The sequence below is a fragment of the Bos grunniens genome, chromosome 11, assembly GCF_055505025.1.
Source record: "Bos grunniens cultivar Pamir isolate PY7600 chromosome 11, Bosgru_T2T1.0, whole genome shotgun sequence".
NCBI lineage: Eukaryota > Metazoa > Chordata > Mammalia > Artiodactyla > Bovidae > Bos > Bos grunniens.
The window spans coordinates 62050163-62067875 of NC_141175.1; the positions used below are offsets into that span (position 1 = coordinate 62050163).

The 17713-nt window shown below is 49.4% G+C and overlaps 1 protein-coding gene and 1 long non-coding RNA gene across 9 annotated transcripts in view; one reads left to right on the plus strand and one right to left on the minus strand.

Moving 5' to 3' along the window:
• Positions 1-7625, minus strand: part of UXS1 (UDP-glucuronate decarboxylase 1) — a 57247-nt gene extending 49622 nt beyond the window's left edge. For 3 of the 5 annotated variants that reach the window (XM_086326678.1, XM_086326675.1, XM_086326674.1), the window contains exon 1: positions 7501-7625. Coding sequence is in view for 2 of the 5 variants with exons in the window: in XM_086326675.1 (XP_086182801.1) it covers positions 7501-7594 (94 nt within the window). In the remaining 3 variants the exon portion in view is untranslated. Of the gene's footprint in view, positions 1-5943; positions 6070-7500 lie in introns of all 5 variants that reach the window. The other 2 variants (XM_086326677.1, XM_086326676.1) reach the window with 1 other exon arrangement.
• A 104-nt stretch (positions 7626-7729) lies between these two features.
• LOC147363215 (uncharacterized) overlaps positions 7730-17713 on the plus strand; it is a 30096-nt gene continuing 20112 nt past the window's right edge. The window contains exons 1-3 of one of the 4 annotated variants that reach the window (XR_015136832.1): positions 7751-8327; positions 8626-8828; positions 9872-10332. This is a non-coding gene — a long non-coding RNA (uncharacterized LOC147363215). Of the gene's footprint in view, positions 8328-8625; positions 8829-9871; positions 10333-17713 lie in introns of those variants that run through there. The other 3 variants (XR_015136833.1, XR_015136830.1, XR_015136831.1) reach the window with 3 other exon arrangements.

Genomic DNA, 17713 nt, shown 5'->3' on the forward strand with positions numbered 1-17713 from the left:
GTGTAAAATGTCACCAAGTGAGATGGGAAACCCAGAAGGGAAATCTCCTAGAAGCCATCTCTGCTGTCACATGAGACACACGTTTAAAATGCCAAGTGGGTATAGCTGCTCAGAGGAGCTGGGGAACACAAGGAAGAACTTTCTGGGCTCTGGCATTACTGCAATTCCCATAGCTTGCAGTGAGAGAGCTCAAAGGATGGTCCCTTGAGGTCTGCTGAGGAGCTGAGGGGTTCTGTCCATCCAAGTAGGGGAGTGCCTCACTTGCAAAGTACAGGGTGACCAATGAAATCCCCCAACTGGCCAGTTAGCAAACCCCAAACCCAACGGTTATTTGAGGAATCCCGCTGGACACCTGGACGTTTCTTAAGAACCATGAGGGAAAACCGGAAAACTGTGCTAAGGTCTGTTTCCACTCCCAGGATACAGCTGACTCCCAGAGTGTGGGTTTTCCACACTACCGACCAGCCCTCCAGCCCTTTGGACACTAACGACCTGCCCTGAGTGCAGACCCCACAGGTGAGGGGCCCAGGCCCACAGGACACCTCACTTCAGATGCCTGCCTCCAGGCCCAGGGTCACCTGTGCTTCTGACTTACCGGTCAGCTCTAAGTCAGGGCACCCACTACCACCTTCTTGGGTTTGATCATTTGCTAGATGACTCAGAGAAACAGCTTCCTTACAACGACCAGTTCATCGTGAAGGCTACAGCTCAGGAACAGAAGGTCTCGGGGGGCGAACCCAAGCCTCACCTACTGGGAAGCCATCAGATGTCACTGTTGAGGAGTTTCTTTTATTTTCCACAAAGCTCCACCTCCAGCTCCAACCCCTTCCTGGAGGTGGGTGGGTAAGGCTGACAGTGACCTGCCTCCATCCCAGGCCAACCTAGGGCCCACCCTGAGTCACCCCCTGGGCAAAAATTCAGAGTGATCAAAGGGGGCTTCTTAGGAACAATAGAAGATGCCCCTATGGTTTGGGAAACCCTGAGGTTCTGGGAGATCTGTGCCACAAAGGGACCGAGACCACAGACATTTTTCCTCTGTTCCACCCAAGGCGTGAGAAAACAGTTGCGATTCACTTCACAGAGGCCAGCTGACATCCCCACTAGATGAAGAGTTCTTAAAAACGAGGCGAAAGGCGACCCAAAGTTCAACAGAAAAGTGGGTAAAAACGGAACAGTTTTCAGAAGAAGAGGTTGTTAACAGTCCTTTAACGCTTGCAAAGATGCTCAACATCACTCCTGAAGAAAGAGGCCCCTTGAAGCAGGAGGGACCATTTCTTTTTTTTTTTTTAGGAGGGACCATTTCTGCCTGGTATGCCATCCACAAGCTCTGATGGTATGTGTGTGGGGGGGTGGGCACAGCTGCTCTGGGACATGGCTAGGGGACAGCAGGCACAAGCTTGCTCACTGCGGTGGTTATTTCTAAGAGCAGGGCATCTGAAATAAGCAAAGTGTCCTGCACAGGAGGTGGTCGTGGACAGTTCAGGGCACGTATGTGCGAGTGACAGACAGAGCAAGGGTGCGCTCCACTTACTGATGCCAGAGCTTTCCAGGAAACACAATGCAGGAAAAAAAGAGAACAAAATGGTCCAGGTGGGTTGATACCTTCCGGGAATGATGAATAGCATGTGCTTCTACACACGCAGATGAATGCCTGCATTTGCAAAGAGAAACCTAAGATGCATGAAACGGACTAGTAACAATGGGAAAGAGGGTGGGGCCAGCAATTGCAGCGAGACACGTCTGCACGTAACTTTTCATTCAGTTTGACTTTTGAACCATGTAAATGGCTTATACATTTTAACAATTGGAAAGAAAAAAGCAAATCCTAAAATAAACCGAACGGAACACAAACCAAAAAAAGGAACATGACTTGTATCAGGCACAGAGAAACACATTTCACGGAGCTTTTACGACACAGTAACAGCACACCCCGAGCAAGACAGAGTCTAAGGACAAAAGGAATGACAGAGGAATTCTGAATTTTCTTGGTACTGGTAATGATGCAGTAATTCTGAAACTGTTTTGCCTGGTGGTACGCATCAAATGAGTTTGGACTGATGTCAGAAACAATTTTTACTGTGGGAAGAAGGAACTAGCAAGATGAGGAGGAGGAGGAAGAACCTCGTCATGACTTAAATTGGGGGTAGCAGCATAAACTCATGGTGGGAAAAAATCTGTACCTGGCTCCGTCCATTAAGGGCACCTCAGCCAGTGCTGAGACCCCAAGTTCTGCTCCACACTCTCCACTGGAAGGAAGCAGAATGCCTTGGAAGAGTGGCTGCTCCATCCACTAAGGGCACTTCAGTCAGCGCTGAGACTCTGAGTTTGAGTCCACACTCTCCACTGGAAGGAAGCAGGGCACCTTGGAGGAGTGGCTGATTGCAGGTCTGGGCACGGAAAACACAGGAGGAGCACAGAGCATCTGCAGATCAAGGGAGTGCTCAAAGACTGGGAGAACCTCTGAGTCCTCCGTGATTTAAAAAAAAAAAAGACGGGTGTAAATTGATGATGTCCTCAAAACATGTCCACAACCTAATTCCTAGAACCTGGGGATTTGATTTGGAAAAAGGGTCTTAGCAGGTGTAATTACGGAGAAGGCAATGCACCCCACTCCAGTACTCTTGCCTGGAAAATCCTATGGAGGAGCCTGGAAGGCTGCAGTCCATGGGGTCGCTGAGGGTTGGACATGACTGACCGACTTCACTTTCACTTTTCACTTTCATGCATTGGAGAAGGAAATGGCAACCCACTCCAGTGTTCTTGCCTGGAGAATCCTAGGGACGGGAGAGCCTAGTGGGCTGCCATCTATGGGGTCTCACAGAGTCAGACACGACTGAAGTGACTTAGCAGCAGCAGCAGGTGTAATTAAGCATCTTGAGACCAAAAGATAACCCTAAATTATCCTGTTGGGCCCTCCATCCCCTGATCAGTGTCCTTATAAGGGACAGGGGAGACAAGACAGGGAGAAGGGGAGGAGCCCTGGGACCAGCACAGAAGAGTGGAGCACCTGCAGCCTGTGGAGGGTGCGGAAGGAGCCTGCCTGGTACAGCTGGACATGGGGCACCTGCCAGCTGCAGCCCTGCCCAGTCCCATCTCTGCAGAGGGTAGGATGGAGGATCTGCAGCAGGCGAGCCCCTGTCAGCTGGGGAGATGACTAGGGTACCACTCAGCCCCACAGCTCTCCCTTGGGGCCCCTGAGATGTCCAGGCAAGCTGGCACTGCCCCTAGGGGATGCTGAGTGATCCACCAACAAGGGAGGCAGCTGAGGGTCTGGGGCAGTGGGCAGCCCTCCACTCATCTAGGATCCGCTTAAATGGAGCAGATGGCCCAGGGTCCCTCCCAGGAAAAAGGAACCCCCCAAAGGGAAGAGACCCTCCATCGGAAGAAAAGGGAGCAAAGGACCACCAGGCAGAAGACTCTGAAACAAAGACCACATGCTTTAGTTTTTTAAATTAAGAGAAAAAAAAAAAAAAGTCTCATGAGCAAAAAATAATAGCAAAAACAAATGTTTTACATCACTGAAAGAGTTCGGTTATAAAGATGACAAAGTTCCCAAAAAGTTGAGCAAAAGTCTAAAATGATAGACGTGAAGAAACAAAATGGATGACACCTGGCAACCCCACACCTGTGGGAGAATGTTCCAGGGAGGGGGGTCGCCAAAGGGCAGTTCACAAGTTTTCAGAACTGCAAAGCAAGGACCTTGGTGGCCAGGGCTTGGAGGTGCCTGGCACATGTCACCAGCATCCGTGGACTGGCAGGTGCCCCTGGTTCCCTGCCACCCCCCACCCCGGCCCCAGCACTGAGGCCTCACTCTGGGAGGAGCTCTGCATGTGAGCACCGCGGTCCTGAAGGAGGCCAGTGATCCACCACAGGGATACCGTCCACAAGGACACACTCTGGGCACACGGGCCAAGAGAGGCCACCGGAGTGAGGAGGGACCAAGCCCAAGCCGAGGTGTGTGGTGGGAGGATGGCACCAGGGCAGAAGCAGCACCTAGGATCTCCCAGGAGAAATCAAGTCGCAGAGAGAGAGGGGTGCCGGCTGGAGCCTGGACCCAGGAAGGACGGAGACTTGCCTGAGAGGCTTTGAGGGGCCTTTTCTAGAATTCTGCACCACCCGCCCATCACTTAAATGTGAAGACGGAGAAGGCACGGCCAACACCTGCCAATCCTCCTCCCTGACATCAGGTGAGGTAAGTCAGGGGACAGGTGATCTCCAGGCCAACAGAGCCTGGCAGCTGAGGCCAGGGGCCTCTCCTTGGGGAAATCTTGGGGGAGATGACACAGGTGACAAGCGCTGGAGTCCAATGAGTTAACAGAGCAGAGTCATCAGCTCCAGGAAGAATAAAAGGTGATGGACATACAACCTGGCTCATGTTGATTACATTTAGTCGTACTGTGAACATCATGCTGTACTCAGTCCCTCAGTCGTGCCCGACTCTTTGTGAACCCATGGATGTAGCCTGCCAGGCTCCTCCGTCCACAGGATTCTCCAGGCAAGAGTACTGTCATTTCCTCCTCCAACATTTAGTCATACGTGTAAACATGAAATGCTGACCTCCTCAAAATCACACTAAGTCTATGTGGGGGTGAGCACGGGTGGGGGGAAAGTAAAGAGAATAGTCACCTTCTAAAGGGGAAAGTCACGAGGTATACAACAGTATCTACAAACGAAAAACTAGGAAGCATAGGATGCTATGGCACAAACACCAAGATCATCAGTTCAGAGAAGAGAAGCGCCTGCCCCTGGGCAGGGAAGAGATGCCTGGGGACACCAAGAAACCAGGCAAAGGCAATCTGACTTTCTAAACTGTACTCATGTCAAAAACACTACAGGTAATTCCAGCTGAGTCTCTGCCTAGGGATTCCTAGGAGCAGGTTGGTGTGACTCTCAGACAATCAGGCCTCTGAGCTCCTCCGACCAGTGACCAGCACTGACCTGAGGGCTACAAGGACTGGAACCCCATAGGAGAAAACATGTGTAGGCAAAGAACCCAGGGCAGCACAAGCTGGCCGTGCTCAGGCCCTGGGCCCTGGACCGAAGAGTTACACGCCAGGAGGGAGGAGGATAGGCCCTCATGAGCTCAAGAAACAGAGGAAGATGGGAGAGAGCCTGAGAGGACCAGGGAGAGACTTTCCAGAAGGGGCTGTGTGTCATTTGGCAGCCAGGACAGTTTTCTCAAACAAGGAGACAAGATTATTACATTAACAAGGAGAGCCAAGGCTAGAAATCACCGCTCTCAGTCAGGAGTCGCCATCTTGCTTTTCCTGTAAAGCGTCTTGGAGTTACCATCCATGCCCATTAGTGACACTGCCTGCACACCTATCTTAAACCTCACAGCTAAATTCACCCAAAGAGTGAGCTGGCACAAGGCCCGCCTGCTGCAGCCCGTCAGCCAGATCACCGCTTCATGTTTACGCTCCAACCCCCGCGCCCCACTCCCCCTCCCCCCCCATTCTCTGCATTCCTAGAACACGCCCTGCTCGGGATGCCACAGGGCGTCCCACTCTTTGCGACCCCATGGACTGTAGCCCGCCAGGCTCCTCTGTCCATGGGATTCTCCAGGCAAGAATACTGGTGTGGGTTGCCATGGCCTCCTCCAGGGAATCTTCCTGACCCAGGGATGGAAGCCAAGTCTCCAGCACTGGCAGGTGGGTTCTTTACCACTAGCGCGACCTCGGAAGCCCATTAACTCCCACACATGCCTCACTTCTCAGCTCAAGCCTCACTTCCTCGAGAAAACATGCTGGTTGCCCCTGTCAGGAGCCCTCATGCATTCCTTCCCTTCCTTCCTACCAGTTTGTAGTTTCACCCTCATTTAGGTGAGAACCTAATTTGTGGCCAACTCACAATCTAAGCCAGTGGTTCTCAAGTGGGGGGTCCCCAGAACACACCAACAGTATGTGAGGTGAAACTATTAGTTGGGCCACAGCCCAGACCTACTGAATCAGAAGCTTGAGATGGGAGGCAGCAGCCTGTGTTTGGAAAGCCCTCCAGGTGATTCCGATGCACACAGCAGGTTGAGAACCACTGCCCAGGTGTTCTGCAAGCCTTGGGGATCCCTGGGACCTAGCACAGGGACAAAGACAAGGGCTTGGCAGACAAAAGTAAGGACGCAGGAGGATTTCCTTATCTGCAGAATGGTGAATGACATTCCACGACCTCTGACCTGCAGAAGCCTCAAAATCTACATGGAGCCTGCGGGCAGACCTGGGTTCCAGTCCCAGGTCCCCAGCCCTTCTGGGCTCAAAATTTTGGTCTTTGTAGCTTCTCACCTGTGTGATCATCATTTGCCTAATTTCTCTTGGTCTTAACAGACTCACCTCTAGAATGGGAATAATGATGGGAACTATTTCCTAGGACTGCTGAGATACTTAAATGAGACAAGGAAACAGACTCACCACACATGGGGAAACTGGAAGCAAGTTTGAACATTGTTACTATAGTCCTAACAGGAATTACACAACTTGAAGCAGTCTTCCCCCTGGGGGTCTCCGCTTCCTAACTCAAGACTGGCATACACTTCAGAAGCCATCTTCCTCCTCCGCATACTTGCATCTAACAGCCCCCAGCTGGGCTGCAGACAGGCCAGGTCTCAGTGACTGCGCATCTGCCTAGAGCTCAACTGAAGCCACGTCTGGAGGTCCCCCTCAACTAGGAAGTCAGACCTCAGTAACTTAACCGGTGAGCAGGTGTTTCGTCTCAGCGTGGATCGGCCTCGTGGCTAGGATTCAAACGAGCTCACACTTGGTCCAATTTTGGTACTTGGGGAAATATTAATAGCATCAAGGAAAACACATTCCCATCCAATAGGTTTCTTTTTTTTTTTTTTAAAGGGACGGCTTCTGCCTCTAAGACACAGGGTGTACCACCTGCCAACAAAGTGTCCCCTCCTGCCCTCTGTCCCGCAGCCTCCGGGAATGATGACAGGGGAACCACACAAAATGGAGCGGCGCCGAGACACCCCCACCCCCCGCGGTGCGCCTCGGCTCTGGGTCGACCCGCACCCTCAAAACACAGGCGCGGGGAACCCCTGGGGCGTGCGGAGACCTGGGCTCCGGGACCCCCCCACTTGACGCCAGTAGCCCTGGAGCGGACAACTCGGCGCGGGGACCCCCCTTGGCGCCAGGACACCCCCCTGCCAAGAGACCCCCCCGGGCGTACAGACACTTGGGCGCCAGGACCCCGGGGCATCAGACCCGTGGGCTCCAGGACCCCTGGGCTCGGCCGCGGGCCGGCGGGGTCGGGCGACACGCTGGGCTCCCAGAAGCCAAACGCTCAGTAATTTTCCTGGGAGCAGACAGCCGCGATGGGGGCTCTGCCAGCAGACAGTCCTCACAGCCCCGCGTCCCGCCCGGCGGCGCCGCACGCTCGGGAGCCGTGGACCGCAGCCCGGTGTGCGGCGGGGCCGAGGGCCGAGGGTCCGCTGTTGGGCTGGCGGCCGCGCGCGGAGCGGGAGGGAGAAGGCCGCGGGCGGGAATGAATGGCCGAAGCACTCACAGGCCACGTAGGCGAGCAGCGCGATGCCCAGCAGCAGCTTCATCCTCCTGCGGCTGACGGCGGACACTAGGCGAAGCAGCGGCTGGCTCAGCATCCCGGGCCGCGCGCTGCGGCCGCCCGACTCCGAGCGCGGCGGCGGGGGCGGCCCGAAGGCCCCGCCCCGCCCCACGCGCGCTTCCTGCCGGCGGGGTCCGCGCGCATGCTCCGCGTTCGCCCCGCCCCACTCCGCAGGCGCAGTGAGGTGGCCCCAGCTGGCGGCGCGTGCGCATGCGCAAGCGAAAGCGTGGACGCCGCGGTGGGCGGTGCGCCTCAGACCTGGGTACCAGCGCGCCAGGCGGTTGCCGGGCTGATTTGTGCTATATTTGGGCAGGTGTTTGGAGTTCTTTACCAGCTCACTCTGAAAGTTACCTGTTTTCCCGGCTTGTTTAGCTGAAACAGCGGCAACGATTAGTGCCCTACATATCACTGATGTCCAGACTCCGTGCGTTTTACCCTCTGATCAGCTAGGACGTCTTTCTTTTAAAAATAAGGCGTTTATTATTATTTTAAAAAGTAGTGCTAGTGTTGTACAGTGAGGACAGACTAGGAAGGAAAGGGTGGACCGCGCTGTCTGCCTGCAGAAAAACGGATGCCTCGTTACAGGAGAGTGAGTGCACTAGCCATAGCTATGCGCCGAGAGCACACGGTTGCACGCGCTGTCCCGGCTCAATTCTTCCATAAGCGGGTATTGCATGTCTGCTCCCGGCGAGGAGCTGTGCCCAAGGAAGCACAGATGCCGAAGGAGTCCTGGACCCGCGGGGAGCTGGGCCCCTGGCGGGGGAAGACAGGTGCGCTCGGACCTTAGCCAAACCTGGACTGGAGCGACCCGGAGGGAGACCCAAAGTGCGGGGGCTGCAGGCTGACCTTATAGACCTTTCAGAGCGGCCCGCAGCGCTTCTAACCTCTGTGAACGCCGGGCTGTTTTGCTAAACAGTCGAATGCCCTTCTTCAACTTTGTTATAAACCTCCGAGAAAAATAACCATCACAATTAGCAATAAATCAAAGCAGTAATTGGTTACATCTTTCTAGCTACTCAGCACAAATGCCATGACTCTGTGATTGTAAGACAACCTTCCCCGTTCCAGGCCTCCCCATTAACCTTGAGAAATGTGGAACAAGAGGAAAATCGTTAAGCCCTTTCCCAGAGGAGGATTCTCACATCTGAAGCGGCCTCCTGTCAGGACGCCCACTCCTCAACACGCTCGCAACCCATTCCAGTATCCAAGAAGGCTGCCAGGTGACACTTTCTTTGGAGCCAGACAGAGACCCCCCCTGGGTGGGCTTCCAGGTAAGCACACCAGCCAAGGACAAATTTCTCTTTGTCTGGGAGTCTTTTTTCCTTGTTGACTCCATAATAATGAATCCACCTGCCAAGTAGAAAACCCCAATTCCGTCCCTGAGTGGGGAAGAGCCCCTGGAGAAGGAAATGGCAACCCACTCCAGTGTTCTTGCCTGGGAAATCCCATGGACTGAGGAGCCTGGCAGGCTCCAGTCCATGGGGTCAAAAGAGTACAATGCAACTTAGTGCCTAAACAACAACAACAGCAACTTTATTTCCTCATCGTTAACATTTTAAGTTTGGGTTAAACCTCTAATTTTTGAAAAGATGTATCTAGAACATGTAGTGCCCTGAGCTCCTCTGATCCTATGATTTCATGATTTTTATTTTACTTTTTTTATTTACCATGATCACTTTATTCTTCTAATTTTTTATTTTATATTGGAGTATAGTTGACTTATGATGCTGTTTTAGTTTCAGGTGTACAGCCAAGATTTAGCTATACATAGACATGTATCTAGGGCTTCCTGGTGGCTCAGTGGTGAAGAATCCACTTGCAATGCAGGAGACATGGGTTCAATCCCTGAGTCAGGAGGATCTCCTGGAGGAGGAAATGGCAACCCACTCCAGTATTCTTGTCTGGAAAAGCCCATAGACAGAGAAGCCTGGCAGGGTACAGTCCATGAGGTCGCAAAGAGTCAGACACAACTAAGTAACTAAACCACCACCAGACATATATCCATTCTTTTTCAGATTCTTTTCCCATTTAGATTATTAAGAATATTGAGTAGAGTTCCCTGTCCTAAGCAGTAGGAATTCCATGATTTTTAGATAAAAGATGAGCAGCAGAGATATGAGAAAAGATTAACATTTGCCCTAAGGCAAGATTAGATAGAAGCTGTAGGTGGATTCCAAGCTTTTTGGGTGTAGGTGGTATTTCATTGATATATATTTATCTGTTCAAGCAGGCCAGAAATTGTGAAACACATGCTACCTATGCACAAAAGTCCCTAAATCCAGCTTTCTTACCTAAGCCTCCTTTCTACCACCAGACACTGCTGCCAAGGTCTCCTGCCCCAAGGGATGAAGTGTATGGGAACACCATCAACAACTACATGTAGATGAGCCACCGCTGTCCTTATGACCCCTCAGGAGGTTGTGGGTGGCCCTGACCCTGATTTTCAGCTCAACCAAAGCCAGAATTTGGGAGTAAGCAGCAGTAAGTGCTTGCCCAGCAGATATGAGAAGGCTCCAGGGAAGGAGGTGCCACCTTGGACTCTTCAGGGAAACTGTGGGCTTGGGCAGGTCACTTCCCTGAGCTTCTCTTCCCTCTTCTGGCTGCCCACGCCCTCTGCCCCAGTGAGTTCTGTGCTCAGGTCCCCTTCCTGCCTCAACCTTGCTATCAGCTACTCCTTTTTTTCAGTGGATACATCAACAAGAATATTTTGACGGTGACTACTTAGTTACAAGGCAGTGTTCTTGACACTTGGGATGATTAAAAAATGAATCGTAATAGGACTCCTGTCCTAGAGTGTTAAGGGCCTAAGAAGAGGGGACTTCCCTGGTGGCTCAGTGGTAAAGGTGAGGGGCATGCATTTGATTCCTTTTGCAGGAAGATTAAACATGCCTCAGAGCAACTCAGCCCATGCACCACGACTCCTGAGCCTATGTACCTAGAGCTGGTGATGCTCAAAATGAGAAGCGTGCACACTGGAACTAGAGAGTAACCCTTGCTCACTGCAACCAGAGAAAGCCTGTACAAAGCAAGGAAGATCCAGTGCAGCAAAAAAAAAAAAAAAAACACTAAGAAGAGTAGGGCTTCCCTGGTGGCTCAGATGGTAAAGAATCTGCCTGTAATGCAGGAGACCCAGGTTTGATCCCTGAGTCAGGAAGAAACCCTGGAGAAGGGAATGGCTACCCACTCTAGTATTCTTGCCTGGGAAATCCATGGACAGAGGAACCTGGCAGGCTATAGCTCATGGGATCGCAAAGTCGGACATGACTGAGCAACCAATACTTTTCAAGAAGAGTAGAAAACCTCCGTCTATTCTGTGTCCACCAGGAGCCAGGCAGGGACTGTGATGTGAGATGCTCACACGTGTCACCTCACCCGAGTTCTGTAACAGCCCCAAGACACAGGGTTGCTGATGGGACTGTGCTTAATAGACAGAAAACAGGCTCTGAAAGTTGTCAGTGTCCACACAGCTGGGGTGGGAGGGGGGCAGGGGGATGCTTTTGGGGAGGAGAGCGAAGGCATGCAGAATCCATCATACTTCATGGTAGAAAGTGGTGAGGACCAGGACAATGCAGATGAATGGCCAAGGCATTCACAAGAAAGAGACATCACTCCCTGGGAGTGTGGTTTGCCCAGTTAATTGGCTGAACAGCTTCCCGGCTCCAAAAGCTGAGTGTTCACAACTCTTCTGTGGTGTGCTCATTCCCATGTGAATGAGCAATTGCTACAGATCAGGGCTTTTCCTGTTTTTTGACCAGCGCACCTCCCCTTCCAGGTGAGAACAGCAAGAGGGAGGCTGTGCAGAGCCAGGGCTACATGGGCTGAATTTGAAATCCCATGTAAGGTTTTTGCTCACACACATCAGGCAGGGGCGTTGGGGAGGGAAAGGACTCTATAGGACATAGTGGAACCTGTTTGGCCGGAGGAACAGGAAAAAAAGGTGCAGATAATGTTGGATAAGAAAGCCTCTAGCAATGTATCTGAGAGTGCAGAAGCCAGGCCTCCAACCCTTGTGCACTTCACCTGCTTTTTCTTCCTGCTACTTTTCTTATTAAGCCAATGCTTCCCTGATGGCTCAATGAGTGGTGAAGAACCCGCCTGCCAATGCAGGAGATGTGGGTTCCATCCCTGGGTTGGGAAGATCCCCTAGAGTAGGAAATGGAAACCCACTCCAGTCGGTTTTCCACTTACCTGGGAAATTCCATGGACAAAGGAGCCTGGTAGGCTACAGTCCATGGGGTCACAGAGTCAGACACAACTGAGCGAGTAACACTTTTTTTTTCTTTTTATATCCAAAAGATTGGTTGTTGCAAACAGATACAAAGATTAAGGTAAAAGGATACAAAGGTTAAGGTAAAAGAAACAGATCTGAAAGGGAGTCAGATGTGTTCTTCCTGTTACAATGTGACAGCTTTTCCCCTCTGCACCTCCCTTCTCCATCTGGCTTATGTGCCCCAGAGCATCTGAGCAGAGGGTTTTGCCGACAATCAGCCAAGATCAGGTTGAGAAGTAGATAATGCTGCTGGGACTAGTCATTTTTAAAGTGCTTAATTGTAAACTTCTGTAGAACGTGAAGGATCTGCTGAAGGAACTACTGAGCTCTTGTTGCTGAGGGGAGGGAAGAAAGACACTGCCTTTGGGGTCTCCTTAAGGTTTTCCCTCTGCATCCTTTGGGAAACATAAACTGTGATTTGTATATCTGACTGGTAATATCGTCTCTCCACTAGAGCCAGGTTTCTGATGAGCAAGTAATAAATTCTGGTTGTTAATGTGCGTGCCAGCTGTAGTGTGAATGCCCAGTGAATACTTACCAACCAATGGACTTGGGGGAAGTGCCAGATACAGGCAAATTACATTTTTTACTTGTTATTTTCTGAAGTTTGCATTGGCTATTAAAGAAGATGATTTCTCTGGGGTGTGTTAAGTAATTAACTTCCCATCAGCGAAGATAAAAAGCAGTCATCAAACATACATCACAATTCATAAAGTCCGCTTTTGACAATAATTATGTGCCGTTGAGAGGCAGATACCTTGCCTTTTCAACAGGCACCTTATCTACTGTGAATCTGTTCACTATTAGAAGTCCAATTAATTTTTAAGCACTCTAACTACATGGTTATATAGTGATACCAGATGATTTTGAGTGAAAATTCAAAAGCCTTGCAAAAAAAGGGTGGGGTTTAAAAACCCATCTTTGTTTTTTTCTTTCCCAGAAGAGGTGAAACCTGTTTGAAATGGAAAGGAGATCTCCTAACTGTTTGGAAAAGATGATCCATTCCCAACTGCTTAATTAGTATCTAAATCGCAAATTAGTATCCTATATCACCCTTTACGGGGGAGGACAGCCTTGTAAAATATGCTTGGTCAAGTGGGTTTGCGTAATATCCAACTCTCTTCATTCCTTTGGCGGAATACCAATGATGTTCTGAGTGGGCTGCTGAAAATGTACCACAGGACGTCACTTTGGCTCACCTAGACGTAAGTTTGCTCTCTAAATTATAAACAAGTTTTCAAACAGAAATGCAGTTGGGAAGTTTACTAGTGCAATACTTTCAATACTTCCCTCAGGAGTAGGTAAAAAGGACACTGTGGTTTTCTTTAATGATCCTCTCAGCATTTTAAAACAAGACAGAGCACTTTGATGAGCCATCAGAGATCACACATCCGTAAGCAGACTGCTTAAAGTGGAATATGAATGGTCCCCACTTGCCCATGATTGTGCAGGAACTGGCATCAGAATGGCTTTCCTGTTGTGTCCTACTTAACCCATCCTGGTCACCCTGGGGTGATGCAGGGAAAGCAGCCTCCTATCCAGGAAAACCTGCACTCACTGGGCAGGCCCACCTGGAAAAAGCACAAAACCTCAACACAAGGAAATGTATCCTGTAAACTAGGCATCTGAGAACTGGAGGGGGTCATCCTCAAGTAGGGATTAACCTGAAAGGACCAATCCTATAAGGTTTCTTTAGGAGATGAATTTTGAGTTGGAATTTTTAAAAATATTACAGGACACAGTCTGACTGAAAGAACAAGGGGAGGGAAGAAGAGCCACTTTAACTTTTTTGTTTGGTTCAGTTCAGTTCAGTTCAGTCACTCAGTCGTGTCCAACTCTTTGTGACCCCATGAATTGCAGCACACCAGGCCTCCCTGTCCATCACCAACTCCCGGAGTTCACTCAAACTCTTGTCCATCGAGTCAGTGATGCCATCCAGCCATCTCATCCTCTGTCGTCCTCTTCTCCTTCTGCCCCCAATCCCTCCCAGCATCAGAGTCTTTTTGTTTGGTTGGTTAGTTATTTTGGCTGAGCGGTGCTGCTTTCAGGATCCCAGTTCCCCAACCAGCGTTTGAACCTGGACACTCAGCGGTGAAAGCGTGGAGTCCTAACCACTGGACCACTAGGAAGTTCCATGGGGACTTTAGGGATACAATGCATGCTATGTATGCACGCACATTAAGTCGCTTCAGTTGTGTCTCTTTGCGACCCCATGTAGCCCCCCAGGCTCCTCTGTCCATGGGATTCTCCAGGCAAGAATACTGGAGTGGGTTGCCCTCCTTCAGAGGATCTTCCTGACCCAGGGATCGAACCCATGCCTCTTTCATCTCCAGCATTGACAAGAGGGTTCTATACCACTAGCCCAATACAAAGCTACACAGAGCTGGAATGCAGGCTGGCTTTTGTTTGCCTAGGACCTCTGTTAAAGAAAATTTGCAGATAATGTTAGACCTTTAAACCAAATCCTTTGAAACAATTCTGCTCGGGAGTCATCCATCAACTTCCAGGAGGACCCCTTTACTTGTTCTGTCAGCTTCTTTCTCAGTTCTCCTGTGCGGATGTTTGTATCTTGGGGCACGCAGAGGTACCTTGTCTCCTAGTTTTGTTGTAAATGTTTTCTGTGGGTTTCTCATTTTGATGTCTAGTTGTTCTGTGTCTGAGCACCACTGATCTTCCCCCACCCTCCCTTCACTTAAGGGATCAGCTCACCACTGCACCCATACTCCATTTAAGGGAGTAGGTAGGGTTAGGGTTAGTTGTTAACTTGTTACTTGTTTTTGCTCCCTCCTCCTGCTCCAGCACAAGTCCCAATAAAGCCTGAATTTCTCATCTGGCCTCAATTCTTATGGATTAAAGGGTCCAAGAACCCACATCGGTAATACTTGCTTTGTACTGAGAAATGTAAGTCCTCCTACTTTGTTCTTCTTTTAAAAGATTATTTTGACTATTCTGGATCAACTGCAATTTCATAAGAATTTTAGAATCAGTTTATCAATTTCTACAAAGAAGTTGGCCGAGATTCTGATTGTTGTTGTTCTGTTGCTCAGTCATCTCTGACTCTTTGTGATCCCATGGACTGCAGCAAGCCAGCCTTCCCTGTCCTTCACTTTCTCCTGGAGTTAGCTCTAACTGATGTCCATTGACCCACTCAGTACTCTTGCCTGGAAAATCCCATGGACGGAGGAGCCTGGTAGGCTGCAGTCCATGGGGTTGCTAAGAGTCGGACACGACTGAGCAACTTCACTTTCACTTTTCCGTTTCATGCATTGGAGAAGGAAATGGCAACCCACTCCAGTGTTCTTGCCTGGAGAATCCCAGGGATGGGGGAGCCTAGTGGGCTGCCGTCTATGGGGTCGCACAGAGTCGGACACGACTGAAGTGACAGCAGCAGTAGCAGCCTCATGTCCATTGAGTCAGTGATGCCATCCAACCAATAGGAATTGATTTAATCTGTAAATCAGTCTGGGGAATATTGCCATCATAGCAGTAAATCTTTAGATCCATGATCATGTGATCCTTCCCCAGTTATGTAGATGAAATTATTTGTTTCATAGTTTTGAGGTTTAAGATTGTACTTCTTTTAAAAAATTTACTCCTATGTTTTCTTTCTGTTATTCTTTTTGATGTTATTGCAGATGAAAGTGTATTTTAAAATTTTATTTTTGGATTGTCCTGAAAGTTTTCAAAAGTACTTTTTGTTATTGAAAATTTCAAACATATGCAGAAGTTCATTGCCATCAGCTTCATTAATTATCAAGTCACAGCTGATCTGATTTCATTTTTATTCCACCCACTGTTTCCACCCTGAATTTTTGAACAAATTTCAGACACTAGCATTTCACTTATAAATATTTCAGAAATTATCTTCAAATATAAAGGTCTTAAATCACTACAATATTATTATTGCATGCATGCTAAGTCAGTTCAGTCATATCTGACTCTTTGTGATCCCATGGACTGTAGCCCACCAGGCTGCTCTGTCTATGGGATTCTCCAGGCAAGAATACTAGAGTGGGGTGCCATGCCCTCCTCCAAGAGATCCTCCCAATCCAGGGATTGAACCCGCATCTCTTTTGTCTCCTGCATTGACAGATGAGTTCTTTATCACTAGAACCACCAGGGAAGCCCCGTTATTATTATGCTTACCATATTAACATGAATCTCTTTATATCATCATAAATCTAAGTTATTTCTCTCTGCTCAAGGAAAAGTATTGTGTGATTAAATGTGTTGATAGAATGCTTTGCAGAGTTTTCATCCACTTTTGAAGATTTCTTAGAATTAACCAACAACCAATCAACCAGCAGTGTTAACAGTGCTCATGCTTAGTTGCTCAGTCATGTCCAACTCTTTTGTGACTCCATGGACTGTGGCCCCCCAGACCCTTCTGTCCATGCAATTTTTCAGGCAAGAATACTGGAGTGGGTTGCCATTTCCTTCTCCAGAGGATCTTTCCAACCCAGGGACTGAACCAGTGTCTCCCACATTGCAGTCAGATTCTTTACTGCTGAGCCATCAGGTAAGGCCCCTATTAACAGTATAAAAAGTGAAAGAAAACAGTAATGTGATTGGTAACATCTATTTCAGCTTGAAACATTTTGTGACAAATTCCATCAGATTCACTGCCCAAAAGATAAAAGAAAGCATGGCTGTTAATAAATTGGTCTAACCTTTTCAAACAAAACTCTCACATATTTATTGCTGAAGCAGCCTATAATTGTGGAAGCATAAAAGCAAAAAAAAAAAAATCAATAAGATCAATAAAAACTAATAAAATATGTCCATCTGTTCAAAGAGTAGCCGCTTTTCCAGCTTGCTCTGGGAAGATCCTAGTGACCCAAGCCTTGTAAATGTGCCCCGCCAGTCATGAAATTCCTTATGGACCCAACGTGGCTGATTTCCTGATTTCATTACTGGCTTCTTTTCAAATCCATTGAGGATGGATTAAAGTTAGCGACTAGTCCTAATATGACAGAATGGAAATATCGGTTATCATGATGATTTAACTGAGGAACAGAGATGAGCTTAAGAAGGCGGCAAGTCTAGATTTTAATGTGACCTCATGCTCCCATTAAATTTCACTTCTGAGGAGAGGAAGGGGCTTCCCTGGTGATCAGCAATAAAGAATCCACCTGCAATGCAGGAGATGCAAGTGGCTCGGATTCAGTCCTTGGGTGGGGAAGATCCCCTGGAGGAGGGAATGGCAATGCACTCCAGTATTCTTGCCTGAAGAATCCCATGGACAGAGGAGCCTGGCAGCCTACAGTCATGGGGTCGCAAAGAGTTGGACACGACTGAAGCAACTGAGCATGCAAGGATGCCCAGGGTCATAATTAAGGATTCTAATAAGAGCAGCTGCTATCAAGTAAGACAGTTTGGGATGCCAATAATCCCAGGTCCATTAATGGAAAGCAGCAGATATCAAATGTCCACTGTCCTGCAGAGAAGGGGCAAGCGCGGCACTCCACCCTAACTTTAGGCACCAGGAGCCTTGTCCCCCCTGCGCTGCCCTCAGCCTGGCCGCTTCCCACACTGCTTCACCATGAAGATGGCTGTCTGGGTGCCACATCCAGGTAGGACGAGATCTGCTGAGAGGTGAGATGCTGTCCTGCCTGGCTCCTTGGATGACTGAGGGAAACCTTTCTGAGAGGAACCCACAACCTCCTTCAAGTCCCTCAAGGTTCCTTGGGCCGCCTGGAATGATTCCTGAAGAGAGAATACCTTAGCTCAGTCAAATTCACCCAAGTCTTAGAGCAAAGCTGGGCTCTGCTATGAGACTTCCCTGGTGGTCCACTGGTTAAAGCTCCTGACTTCCAATGTTCAATCCCTGGTTGGGGGACTGAGGCCCCACATGCTGCTCTTGTGGCCAATAAACAAATAATTTAA